This window comes from Pogoniulus pusillus, chromosome 35 (assembly GCF_015220805.1).
Source record: "Pogoniulus pusillus isolate bPogPus1 chromosome 35, bPogPus1.pri, whole genome shotgun sequence".
Classification (NCBI taxonomy): domain Eukaryota; kingdom Metazoa; phylum Chordata; class Aves; order Piciformes; family Lybiidae; genus Pogoniulus; species Pogoniulus pusillus.
Genome location: NC_087298.1, coordinates 2119150 through 2132982, shown reverse-complemented (window position 1 = coordinate 2132982; position 13833 = coordinate 2119150). Strand labels below are relative to the sequence as shown.

The window sequence follows — 13833 nt, the reverse complement described above, 5'->3', positions numbered from 1 at the left end:
TGGGGGTCACACTGCTGTTTAGGGAAAAAACAAAAAGGTGGAAAACTGGGTAGAAAAATGGGAAATCTGGGATCATCTGGGGAAGATGAAGAGCAGTGATTGCCTGCAGGCACTCCTCCTGCAGCAGGGTGGCACAACCACCCACGCAGTGTCCTGCTGATGGACAGCTATGGACTCATTTCACCAGGGCTGACCTGAGAAAACCATCTGAAAACCTTCCCATGCACAGAAGCACTCACACAGAGGGTTTCCATGGTACTGCAAGGGAACTGAAACCAATTCCAAGCACACAAGGAGTGAAGAAATGGAGCTTCACAGTATTTTAAAGCTGTATAGGTGGAGTTCTTTCCCCTTTCATTTATCTTAAAACTGAAGTGATTTGCAAAGATGAGGGACCTGGGATGAGGCTTCACCTCAGCCAGCAGCAGCAGCTCTGGTCTGAAGCAACACAGCTGCAAGGCAAAGGCACAGGGAAGAGCCCAGAGGCACAGGGAAGAGCCCAGAGGCCTCTTTTCTCCCTCAGCTTCTTGTGTTCTGCTACAGAACCATCTCCAGCTTGTTTCAATCGATTTAAAGACTTCTACATTCCATGTGAGCTGAAGTGCTCATTAAATCAGAGTTTCCCCCCTGTTGTCACACTTAAAAACAGCCACACCACAGCTCAGCTGGTGGCTCTGGCTCAGCTGTGCCAGGACCTCCCACAATTCCAGCAGCAGCAATGCTCAGGACAGACAAACTCATCACACCCCACGAGGCCAGCAAGGCAGCTGGGAAAAGTCAGGGCAGGAAAAATGCTCATCTCATGCCTTTCTCCAGCCCCCACAGGCCTTGGGCACAGCTGGGAGGGCTGGATGAGCCCCTTGCTGTGGCACAGGAAGGCTGGGAATGCTGCCAGGAAGGGGATATGGCAGGGGCACACTTGCTGCCCTGCAGCACCCTGCCTTGCGGGGTGGAGGAAGCACTATGGGAGCAATATCTCCACCAGCACCCATAGAGAAATAAATCATGGAATGGTTTGGGTTGGAAGGGACCTCTCAAGGCCCTGGGCAGGTATCCAGCAACCCAAGTGCTGCCCAAGGGTGTTTGTGGCTGCCTCTGCCCCTCCTGCACACACAGCACTGCTGTGCTGCTGCTGCTGCCAATGGGGGCTGCTGAAACTGAGCCTGCAGACTGGCAGTGAGAGGGAGCACAGGCTCCTGGAATGGTTTGGGTGGGAAGGGACCTTCAGAGCTCATCTAGTCCAACCCCCCTGCACTCAGCAGGAGCATCTGCAACTAGAGCAGGTTGATAAGAACCCCAAATAATCCCACCTGGGATGGTTCCAGGGATGGGGCATCTACCACCTCTCTGGGCAACCTGAGTCAAGGTCTCCCCACCCTCAGTGTCAAACATTTCTCCCTTCTCTCTAATCTGAATCTTCCTCTTTCAGTTTCAAACCATCACCACTTGTCCTGTCACAACAGCCCCTGCTCAAAAAGCCTGTCCCCAGCTTTCTGATCAGCCCTTTAAGTACCAAAAGGCAACCAGGTCTCCCCAGAGCCTCCTCTTCCCCAGGCTGACCAACCCCAGCTCTCTCAGGTACCTTTGCAGCCATACACTGGTTTGTATCTCTCAGCAAAGCAGAACAGAACCACCCAGGGCCCTGGAGTCCCTTCCAGCCACGTCCCTTGCCCCAGCAGCCAGCCCTGTCTCCTTCCTGGCCGAGGCCAGCCCTGGCTGCCAGCAGCCCCCCCGCAAAGCTGGAGCTGTCTTTGATCTGAGAAGATCAAAAGCAGCCCTGCCCATGCCCTGTCGCAGCCACAGCTGCCCAGACACTTGCTGGTCAGCCACACAGCGTGGGGCTGGACGGGCCCTGGCACACCCTGGGCAGCTCCAGCTGCTGCCCCCGTGGCTGCCCACCTTCCCAGATGTGTCCCTGAGCTCTTTTCCTGAACAAAACAAACCCAAACCAAACCAAATAAGCCCAGGGGAGCTGGGAAATGCAGCCCTGGGGCTCTGCACCTGCAGCACCTCCTGGGAAGAGGCACCCTGCAGGGATGTCTGCCCAGCCTGCACACATCTGGCCTGGGGCATGTGGGTTTGGGATGGAGCCCAGGCACTTGTGGGCTGCTATGACTTATTCCATAAGCAAGAGCTGAGCAAGGGCACAAGGAGCTTGGGGGAGCCTTTGGGGGAACGTGGAGAAGACCCCAGCAGATGGTTTCTGCAATGGAAAGCAGATCCAGACCTGCAGAGAGCAGAGACCTCTGCCTGGGGTCCAAGCTACAGTTCCATGAGAGGTTGTGTCTCATGCCCTCAACAGGTGGGTGCCAGGGGTGGCTCCCAGCCATGCCTTTAGCCACAGGTCCATGGTGTGATCCACTGGCACAGCAATGGCAGTGCCATGGCTGGGCCACCTCACCCAACCTCAATTGACAACTCCCAGCAGAGGCAGAGTGGTCACTCTAAACTGAAAGCCATCCTCAGGAGCAGAAGAGGAACAGGGCCAGGACGAGGCCAAGCAAGAGCAGGAGGCCAAGCAGGAGGCTCCTCTCTCCCTAGCAAACTTCTCCCTTTGTGCTGAGTGAGATGTCCATGGTCTGGGATTCACCCACAGCCACCTCAGGGCAGCTGCCTGTGGCTGGGCTCTGATTCTGTCCCAGCCAGGTGTCCTCACAGGATCTGGTGGGGCTGCTCTGTCTTTGGGCTTGGATTTCCTTCCCCTGCCTGCTGTGATTTGGAATTCCAGACTCAGAGAATCATTTAAGTTGGAAAAATCTTTTAGATGAAGTCTACCCCACTGGTCATCAACCTGGGCTTGTCCTGGAGAATCACAGCATGGGAGGGGGTGGGGGGGGACCTCCAGAGCTCAGCCAGTCCAACCCCCTGCAAAACAGGACCACTTAGGGCAGGTCACACAGGAACACGTCCAGGCAGGTTCTGAAGATCTCTAGAGCAGGAGACTCCACAACCTCTCTGGGCTCCAGCACCTTCACAGCAAAGAAGTTTTCCCTCACATTGAGACAGAATTTCCTGTGATGGAGTTCACATTCACTGGTGTCACTGACAAGAGCCTGGCTGCAGCCCCCTGACAGCCACCTTCAGGTAGTTGTAGGCATCGAGAAGATTCCCCTCTCAGGCTGCTCTTCTCCAGACTAAACAGCCCAGGGGCTCTCAGCCTCCCCTCCTCACATGCTCCACTCCCTTAATTATCCTCATAGCTCTCTGCTGGACTCCCTCCAGTAGTTATAGAATCAGTCAGGGTTGGAAGGCACCACAAGGAACAGCCAGTTCCAACTCCCCTGCCATGCCCAGGGACACCCTACCCTAGAGCAGGCTGCACACAGCCTCAGCCAGCCTGGCCTCAAACACCTCCAGCCATGGGGCCTCAACCACCTCCCTGGGCAACCCATTCCAGCCTCTCACCACTCTCCTGCTCAACAACTTCCTCCTCACCTCCAGTCCCCACTGACAGGACAAGTAATGGGCATGGACTTGAACACAGAAGTTCCATCTAAACACGAGGAGGAACTTTACTGTGAGGGTGGCAGAGCACTGGAAGAGACTGCCCATAGAGGCGGTGGAGGCTCCATCTCTGACAGCTTTCAGTGCCCACCTGGATGTGTTCCTGTGTGACCTGCTTTAGGTGATCCTGCTCTGGCAGGTGGGTTGGACTGGATGAGCTTCAGAGATCCCTTCCAACCCCTAATGTTCTGTGATTCTCTAATGTTGGTGCCATGGTAAAGCAAACCCACCAGTGCTCAGCTAATCCAAGTAACCTCCAGGATTGAACAGCTGCCCCTGAAGAAGTGCTGCATCTCACCCACCTAAAGCATTCTTCATCCACACAATTTAGTCCCAAACAAGGGTAAGCAGATCCTGAAGTCTTCCTCCCATATGAGCCAAAGGAGACAGCAGGAACATTTGCTTTTGTGTAGGTCCTGCTCCTCACAGGCAGCTGCAAGATGCTGCTTTAACCACACAGACAGAACCAGACAGCAACTGGAGGCAGAGTCCCACTCCCAAACCTCCCAGGGCTAGACCCAGAGAAAGGGAGCTGGTGCCTGGCAGATGAGGGATTTTCCTGCCTGCCCTTTCAGCATGGGAAGGCTGATGCCAAGAGAGCTCTGCTGAGAGAAGAGTTGGTACCACCTGCAAAAGGAGCCTGCTGGGTTTTATTGACCAGCCAAGTGGGCCCAGACACCCACATATGGCAGGAAAAGCACTGTGGGGTGCAGGCCCAGCCCGAGAAGTTGTGAGGTGCCCAGCCCAGGCTGTGGGACAAGAACATCTCTTGGGGGCAGGGGGCACAGCAACCCCCCAGAGCAGAGAAACTCCCCAGCAGGATGCAGAGCTGGGCAGCACTCAGGAGCTGAGCAGCAGCAGGGAGAAGTGCCCCAGAGAGGCAAAGGGCACACCTGCAGTCCTGCAGTCTAGTTGCAGTTCTTGGGCAGGCGATAGACACCTCCAGAGTAGATGAGCTGCTGGTCCCGGACCTTCTTCTGCAGGAAGGCCTGCAGCTCCTGGAGGTCGATTTCTGTCACCACTGGGCCTGTCATCACAAACATCTTCAGCATGCTGTGAATCCTCTCCAAGGACAGGCTCTCCAGGTTGGTCAGCATAGCCTGGATGTATGTCCAGAAGAGCTGCAGAGGGGGACAAGCAAGCAACAGTAACCCACGGTGCCATCGGTACCACGAGGAAAGGGCTGCTCTCAGCGTCCCACATCCCCAAAGCAGAGCAGGGCTGTGCCTGGCAGGAAGCTCTGCCCTCAGCCACCAGCAGGTGGAAATGCCTAAGCAGAGCACGCGGTGTTGGGACACAGAGTGAGGAAGCAGGATCTGAGGTACGTGCCTGACTCTCAGTGGATGAACACCAGCATGACACCTCCGTGCTGCAAGGGTGGCACAGTGGGGAAAGCTCTGGAAGTGTCCGGGGAGCACAACACAGAGAAGGCAAAGCTCCAGCTGCGAGTGCTGAGTCAGCCTTCCTGGCAGCCTAAGGCTCAGGGGGGACCTTATTGCTGTCTACAACTACCTGAGGGGTGGTTGTGGCCAGGAGGAGGTTGCTCTCTTCTCTCAGGTGGCCAGCACCAGAACAAGAGGACACAGCCTCAGGCTGTGCCAGGGGAGATTTAGGCTGGAGGTGAGGAGAAAGTTCTTCACTGAGAGAGTCATTGGCCACTGGAATGGGCTGCCCGGGGAGGTGGTGGAGTCGCCGTCCCTGGAGCTGTTCAAGGCAGGACTGGACGTGGCACTTGGTGCCATGGTCTGGCCTTGAGCTCTGTGCTAAAGGGTTGGACTTGATGATCTGTGAGGTCTCTTCCAGCCCTGATGATACTGGGATACTGTGATACTGTGCCTGGGTGAATCCAAGTAAGATTTGACTACTCTCAAAGGTGCAGTCGGGTCCCAGAGTTTTGATTTCTTTAAACTGGAAGGAGATTCAGAGCTGTCCAAAGGGAGCCCTGGCCTAGCAGCTGGGCACTCTGCTGGAGGGAAGGCTGCAACCCAGCCCCTGCACCAGTGGGCATTAGCCACGAGACACCCATTGCAAAGGTCCTTGTGCTGGACTTGGCCACTTGCAGTGCCAAATGCAACCCCAAAGTGCAAAGGGAATCCACTGCCTTCATCAGACTCCCCCAGGCCAGCAGCACAGGAGGTCTGCACTGTCCTGCTGGGGCACAGGGATGGGTACCTGCAGCTCTTCCTCCTTCTGGTCAGCCTGCGACGCCATGGCAGAGTCTCCCTCCTCGTCGCTGTCTATCAGGACCACCTTCTCCACCTGGTCCTTCTGCTCCTCCTCAATCACGGTGAAGGTGCCCTGGGGCTCCTCCCGCAGGACGCCCTGCTGCAGCCACAGAGTCATCTTGCGCTTCAGCGACGTCACAGGCACCTTCAGCACCTCGCTCAGCTCCGGCAGGGTCCACGTACCTGTGTGCACCACAGACCACAGACACACTCAGGGTGGAAAAGCCCTGCAGGACAAGGGAGGTTCTTGTGCCCCTGTGCTCAGCACTGCTCAGGCCACACCTTGAGTGCTGTGCCCAGTTCTGGGCTCCTCCATTGCAGAGAGATGTTGAGGTGCTGGAAGGTGTTTGGAGAAGGGCAGCAAGGCTGGGGAGGGGCCTGGAGCAGAGCCCTGTGAGGAGAGGCTGAAGGAGCTGGGGGTGTGCAGCCTGCAGCAGAGGAGGCTCAGGGCAGAGCTCATTGCTGCCTGCAGCTGCCTGCAGGGAGGCTGTAGCCAGGTGGGGTTGGGCTCTGCTGCCAGGCACCCAGCGACAGAACAAGGGGACACAGCCTGGAGCTGTGCCAGGGCAGGTTCAGGCTGGATGTTAGGAGGAAGTTGTTGTCAGAGAGAGTGATTGGCATTGGAATGGGCTGCCCAGGGAGGTGGTGGAGTGGCTGTGGCTGGAGGTGTTGAAGCCAAGCCTGGCTGGGGCACTTAGTGCCATGGTCTGGTTGGTTGGGCAGGGCTGGGTGCTAGGTTGGGCTGGCTGAGCTTGGAGCTCCCTTCCAACCTGGCTGATCCTATGATCCTTTTTGCCTCTTTCCCACTCCTTTACTAGTCCAACACTTAATGATACTATTGCACAGAGATGGAGAGAATCACATCAAAAGTTGGGCAGAAGGAGCATTTAGCAGGCCAAGAGCTGTCACCACAGTGTGATACCTGCATCAGTCGATCATCCCCTGGGTCAATGTCTTGCCTCTAGTTTCCTCCACTTCTTCCCCTCCAAAAGCTGGATGAGCTTGGAAGTCTCTTCCAGCCTGGCTGATTCCCAGATCTATGATTATCCCTGCTCTACAAAGTTCACCCTTAAACCATAGCCCCAAGCACCACATTCAAACGACTTTTAAACACACTCAGGGTTGGTGGCTCCAGCAGCTCCTGGGCAGCTCATTCCAGTGCTGGGAAAAAATGTTTCCTAATGTCCAGTCTGAACCTACCCAGTCACACTTGAGGCCATTCCCTCCTGTTCTGTCACTAACTCCCTGTGAGCAGAGCCCAGCAGCAGCCTCTGCACAGCCTCCTTTCAGGTAGCTGCGGACAGCAATGAGCTCTGCCCTCAGCCTCCTCTGTTTCACACCAACCATCCCCAGCTCCCTCAGTCTCTCCTCACAGGATTTCTTCTCCAGGCCCTTCACAGCTTCCTTGCCCTCCTCTGGACTCACTCCAGCACCTCCACAGCTCTCTTGTATTAAGGTGCCCAAAACTGAATACAGCACTCAAGCTGTGGCCTCACCAGAGCAGAGCCCAAGGGAACAGTCCCCTCCCTGCTCCTGCTGGACACAGCGCTTCTGATCCCAGCCAGGCTGCCTTTGGCTTTCTCTGCCCCCTGGGCACTGCTGGCTCATACTCAGTTGCTTGTTGATTACACCCCCCAGGTCCCTTTCTGCTGACAGCTTTCAGCCACACTGCCCCAAGCCTGTAGCCTTGCTTGGGGTTGTTGTGGCCCAAGTGCAGGACCTGGCACTTAGCCTTGGTGAAGCTCATCCCATTGACATTGGCCATGGATCCAATCTATCCAAGTGCCTCTGCAGAGCCTCCCTGCCCTCATGACACCCAGCTTGGTGCCACCTGCCAGCTTCCTGCTGACACAACTCTCTGTCTGCATCAAGGTCAATTAGAAAGATGTTAAACAGAAGTGGTCCCAATGCTAAGCCCTGAGGGACACCACTTGTGAGCAGCTGCCAGCTGGATGTCAGAGAACAGGACACCTGCCCACCCACCTGTGACCAGCTGCCAGCTCCAGCACCTGCCCACCCTCCAGCATGCCAGTGGATGAGGAAGGCTGAGGAGCTGCTGCCAGGTGCTGTGTGCAGCCAAAGCTGCTGAGATGGGGCCCTGCTGATGCTGTTTGCAAGGAAACCTGGCTGAGCCCTGTGCTAGATCCAAGCTGTGGTAGGTCCTGCTGCCAGAGCTCAGAGCCTTCAGCCACTGAAGCCACCCAGGTGCAGCAGACAGGCAGGGTGGCAGTGCTGAGCCCCTGCCACAGCACTCACTCTTGGTCTGGAAGTGCAGGATGATGGCAGCGTGCACGGGAGAGACGGACAGGGAGAGGGTGCGATCGGCCAGCTCCACGTCCAGGCTCACCAGCCCCAGGTGGTACTTCCAGTTCAGGGTCCTCATGGCCTGCAAAGAGGAGAAGCAGCCACTCACAGCAGATCTTCTAAGAGGAGCCACTAAGTGCTGTATTACTGCATATGTTCCTCCACAAGCAGGGCCACCTGCACTCCACACACCTCTGCAGACGCAGAAGCTGCTTTGCTCCTCATGAGCTGCCCAGCACTGCCACCACCCAACTGTCCCCTGCACCCTCAGAGCAAACATTCTCCTTGGCACAAGTTGTTGTCCAGCCCATGCTTTTCTCCTGCCCAAAAGCCATGCACTCAGCTCTCTGCTAAGGCAGGCACAGACTGAGGCAACTCTGGAACACCAGCTGGGCCACTCAGAAATACTCCTCAGAGGCAGATTTCCTCAGACAAGAAGCAATCTCTTCTGATACTGGTGTGAAAAGAGCCCTGCTCACTTTGAAGGCTCAGGATGCTCAAGGTGGCTGCTCCCTCTTTGCATCTCCTCCTGCATCCCCTCCCAAGTAAATTTTGCAGGCATAGAAACCAGCTGGCACCCACATCTGGCATCCACATCTGGCAGATAGCTGCAGCAGAAGAGGCAGCAGCTGGAGCTCTGAGCTTGCCAGCCTCATGGCACCTATCACCTGATGTATAACAACAAGTTCAAGGAAAGAAGTGGGAAACCAGGACGTGGAGCCAGAGCACAAGTGGACAGGTAAAAAGCAACATCTGCATGAGACAGCCAGCTGTGTTCAGGCTGGCTGCAGAGAACCCTCTGCATGTGCACACAGACACTGCTCTGAGATCTGAGTCATCTGGGCCTCAATGCATGCCCTGCATGCCAGCAGATAAGAAGCTGCAGGATAAGCCAAGATCACAGCTCTGAAAGTGACCTAAACCTCTCCTTGCCCTCCAGACAGATGCTCCTGCATCCAACCCGTTCTGTATGTGCAGAGCAAGATGCCTCTCAACCCTCTCTCTCAGACTAACTCTGACTGAGAGCCTGGAGAACTGAACACTGCCTTTATCTGTCTGCTCTGTGTGCCTCTCTTCCACCTTCCCATGCTGTTTATAGAGCTGTGGATTCCATCTTGGGCTGAGCCACACTCAAAGTGACCAAAAATGCTTGCACATAAACCATCTGCCATGGAGGGCCCTCCAGAAGTGAAAGGATGAACCCAGGAGAGATCAGACAGAAGAGCAAGCAACAATCCCCTAACTCCAGACTAACAGCAGAGCTCTTCAGGAGGACAAACAGGAGAGGGGAGTGCCAGAGTACTGAAGAGCAGAGGCCCTACAAGGCCAGGATGTCACTCTTCTGCTGTAGAACTTAGGCCAAAAAGCTTAGACCAGGCATAGGTGCCCAGAAGTGCCCCCTCAGTGTCCCTTTAACCACCAAACCGCTGCGTTTCGACAGCTCTCTCCCCTGACTGCAATCACTGCCATGACCCAGGCACCCTACCAGGAGATAAACCCTGCTTTTGGCAACAGCCAAGCTACTGCAGCTGCTAGCCCTGACTCAGAGCTGGAGGACTTTGGGGTGCCACTGCAGCAGCTAGAACAGAAATGCCAATACAGGGGACACTGCAAAACCCACACCACAGAGCCAAGTCTGAAGGGCTGAAGTTGCCTCACCTTCAATTTCTCATATTTCTTGGAGTAGGCTTCCATGGCTTCCTTGACCTGCTCTGGAAGCTCCAGCTTCTCCTCTTTGAGTGGTGGCCAGAACTCACTGGAGAGGATGACAGCAATGAGGCTGAAGGGAGGCCTCTCCTCCTCGGGCAGCTTCTCCTCCTCGTCGCGGATGTTGGCGTTAATGCGTCGGGAGTCAGCCATGTCCTGCAAGAGGCAGGGGAAGCTCAGCAGCTCCTTCTCTTCCAGCTCAGTGCTAACCCTTAGGGCAGAAGCTTCAACAAGGTGACTAGTGCTGTCTCCATAGTGTGATGGGGACACTGGGAAGGATGTGACCATGTCTGCTGGAGTGTCTGCCTCATAGTCAGAAACATCCATGGAGAGGCTGAGTTAGGGCTTAAAACTCAGCACTGGCTTACACTGGAGCCCCCCAGACCTGTGCCCTTCCCACAGTGTCCCAAGTGACTTAAACTGCCCTGGCCCAAGCCTAGAGGAGCTGCAATAGTCCAGCCCCTCAGTGCCAGAACACTGTACTGCAGGAAGGGCAGGAGAGACAGTACCACCAGAGCAAGCATCCCGCAGAGTGGGTAACCCAGACAGGATTTTGAGTGCACTTCTGCCTGTCACAGTGCATATCTGGTGTCTCCAGCACAAAAGGGACATGGAACTGTAGGAGAGGGTCCAGAGGAGGCTGTGAAGATGATCAGAGGGCTGGAGAACTCCTATGGGAACAGGCTGGGAAGAATTGGGGCTGCTCAGCCTAGAGAAGGCTCCAGGGAGACCTTAGAGCAGCCTTCCACTACCTGAAGGGGACTACAGGACAACTGGGGAGGGACTTTTGACAAGGGTTGAGGGTGACAGGTCGAGGGACAATGGCTTTGAGCTGGGAGAGGGGAGAGTGAGAGTGGAGATGAGGAAGAAATTGTTGAGAGTGAGAGTGCAGAGACACTGGCACAAGTTGCACAGAGAGGCTGTGGATGTCCCCTGCCTGGAGGTGTTCAAGGCCAGGCTGGATGAGTCCTTGAGCAAGCTGTGCTGGTGGGAGGCAGGAGGTTGGAACTGGATGAGCTTTAAGGTCCCTTTCATCTCAACCCATTCCAGGAATCTATGAAATCATCTCCTCCCTGGGATTCCAGGAACCCCCCCTTTCTTAGAAAACCCTTTTTGGGGTCTCAAGTCCTTCTCAAGTCCCTCCCCAGGAGGCTGAAAACCCCCAGGACTTGAATTTGAAGCAAAGAGCAGTTACTTTGAGCATGACTTCACAGTAGTGCATCTGAGCTTCTCCAAAGCGCAGCTTCAGCAGCTCCACGTTGCGGATCTCCCTGGTAACAAAAAGAGCAGATCAGGCACAGGTTCCTCAGGCAGATGAGCCAGGCTTGGCCTCCACCCCTCACAGCACAGCCAAGAAACATGCCTGGCACAGGGCTGCCCTTGCTAGGAAGCCCTGCAAGGCTCGTTATCTGAACAGGATGGCTCCCAGCATCTAAGCGAGGAGCAGTCACTTCCTCCATAGGCCAGCGGCTTTCTGGAGACCCTCCCAGCCCTTTCATTTGGGCTTAGCCACCCCCTTGGCAGCACAGGGCAACCACAGTGAGCCACCAAACTGCCCAGCCCTGACCTGGCTTGCAGCAGCTGCACTTCAGGGACAGCAAAACCACTGCAGCTGCTGACTCAAGAGACACAACTGGATTGCAACTGAGGTCTAATTCTTCGTCCCTTTCTCCTACTTTGACTCTAAACAGTCTGAGCAGGGTGTGAGGGCCACCAGAACAGGGGGGATGGAGCCAAGAGGGTGTCAATGTCTCCAGCTGTTCTGTTGGTGCAAGCCAAGGGCAGGACTAAGCTGGAAACAGCCAAGAAGAGGTGAGGGCATGAAATTCTAGGTGCAAGCCCAAAGCTGCAGAGGAAATGGACAAAGGCACTGCTGGCTCCAGAAACAGCTGGCAGAGAAGCACAAAGTTGGGCAAGACCTCCAAGATGATGGAGGTCAGCTGGTAAGCCAGCACTGCCAAGCCCATTCACAGGGCTGAATCTGAATCATGGAATGGTTTAGATTGAAAGGGACCTCAAGGATCACCCAGTTCCAACCTCCTGCCATAGGGAAGGACACCTCCCACCAGCACAGCTTGCTCAAGGCATCATTCAGTCTGGGCCTGAACACCTCCAGGCAGAGGGCACCCACAGCCTCCCTGAGCAACTTGTGCCAGTCTCTCCCCACCCTCACTCTCAGTAATTTCTTCCTCCTCTCCACTCTCACTCTCCCCTCTCCCAGCTCAAAGCCATTGTCCCTCATCCTACCACTCCCAGCCCTTATCTAAAGTCCCTCCTCAGCTCTCCTGCAGCCCCTTCAGGTACTGGAAGGTTGCCCTAAGGTCTCCCTGCAGCCTTCTCTTCTCCAGGCTGAACAGCTCCAACTCTCCCAGCCACAGGGGAGCTTCTTCAGCTCTCTGAGTATTTTTGTGGCCTCCTCTGGACTTGTCCCAGCAGTTGAATAAACTGTGGGAGTTCTATAAACTTCCCCAGCTCTTTGGCATTTTTTCAACCCCTTCCTCACCTGCATGGATTTGGAGCCCTCAAGCATCATCCAGTTCCAACCCCCCCCGCCATAGGCAAGGACACCTCCTACTAGAACAGGTTGCTCATCCAACCTGCCCTTGAACACTTTCAGGGAGGTTGTGGAGCACAGAAGCACCCAACGTGATCTTTGATCACGTTGGGTGCTTCTGTGCTCCACAACCTCCCTGGGCAACCTGTGCCAGGGTCTCAGCACCCTCACTGTAAAGAACCCTTTCCTAACATCCAGTTTCAATCTCCCTTCTGCCACTTTAAACCCACTCCCCTTTGTCCTATCATTACAAGACCTTGCCAATAGTCCCTCCGTGGCCAGCCCTGCTGCTGCCCCCTGGCCTCACCTCTCGGCGCTGTAGTTGAACTGGTGCAGCAGCCTGTCGGCCAGCAGAGTGCGGTACTCGTTGATGAACAGGTCCTTGCTGCCATAGATGCTCACCAGCAGGCTGATGATGTCTGAGGAGCGACGTTTGGAGCTTGATTTTCCTAGGGAAAGCCAACAGCAGACAGTGTCAGATTGAACAGAGACCTGCCCTGGGCTCAGCACAGCTCTGGAGGAGCAGCAGAGAGGCTGAGCAAGACTGCAGCCCACTGTGGGAAAGAGCAGGCTGCCAGGACCTTTGGTCATAGAATGCTGGGGGTTGGAAAGGACGTCTGGATATCATCCAGTCCAAGCCCCTGCTCCAGCAGGGCATTCACAGCAGCTTGCCCAGGAGCACAGTAGCCAAGGAGGGGTTGGAAGCTCTCCAGAGAAGAAGACTCCACAACTCCTCTGAGCAGCCTGCTCCAGGCCTCCTGCACCCTCACACCAACCAAGTTTCTCCAAGTCTGCTCTCAGCATCTAACCTGGATCTGCATCAACAGGGTCAGGAACCCAGTCCCCTGGTTCTGAGATGTCATCATCACTCTCCTGGCCGTTCTCCAGGGTCACAGGGTCAGCTTTGGAGAGCTCATTCGCCAGGTCCCCCGAGCCCTCCGCGTCCCCGGTCAGCCCAGCCACGATCTGCCGCACTGTGTCCTCCCGGGTCCTGCCAGACCGAGAGAGTGAAGGGAGGGCAGAGAGAGGGCATCTGCAGGGCTGCCCTGCCAGCCTCTTACCTCAGGTACTTCCTGATGGGCTCACAGGCGACCTCCAGGATAACCATGGAGGGGTCAAGCTCTCGCAAGGCTTTGATGGCCGAGATGTACAGAGTGATGATGTCGGATGTGTTGACTCCTACAGGAGAGGGGCAGGAGGAGTCAGAGCCCCAGGTACAGAGCTTGGATGATCCAATCCCTCTGCTCACTCTATGGAACTAGAGGTCCAGGCTGTGCTGCCCTCCTGCCCCAGCCCTCTGCTCACTCTGTGGAACTAGAGGTCCAGGCTGTGCTGCCCTCCTGCCCCTGCCCTCTGCTCACTCTATGGAACTAGAGGTCCAGGCTGTGCTGCCCTCCTGCCCCAGCCCTCTGCTCGCTCTATGGAACTAGAGGTCCAGGCTGTGCTGCCCTCCTGCCCCAGCCCTCTGCTCACTCTGTGGAACTAGAGGTCCAGGCTGTGCTGCCCTCCTGCCCCTGCCCTCTGCTCACTCTATGGAAC

General features: G+C 55.9%; 1 protein-coding gene across 1 annotated transcript in view; it reads right to left on the bottom strand.

The window, feature by feature from the left end:
- Positions 1–4136: 4136 nt before the first annotated feature.
- Positions 4137–13833, bottom strand: part of ANAPC2 (anaphase promoting complex subunit 2) — a 22622-nt gene continuing 12925 nt past the window's right edge. Inside the window, exons 6-13 of the mRNA XM_064170851.1 lie at positions 13356–13473; positions 13104–13285; positions 12602–12743; positions 10936–11011; positions 9693–9896; positions 7986–8115; positions 5677–5912; positions 4137–4625 (exon numbers count right to left, since the gene is read on the bottom strand). Of these exons, the coding sequence (XP_064026921.1) occupies positions 4413–4625; positions 5677–5912; positions 7986–8115; positions 9693–9896; positions 10936–11011; positions 12602–12743; positions 13104–13285; positions 13356–13473 (1301 nt within the window). The 3' untranslated portion in view covers positions 4137–4412. The remainder of the gene's footprint in view (positions 4626–5676; positions 5913–7985; positions 8116–9692; positions 9897–10935; positions 11012–12601; positions 12744–13103; positions 13286–13355; positions 13474–13833) is intronic.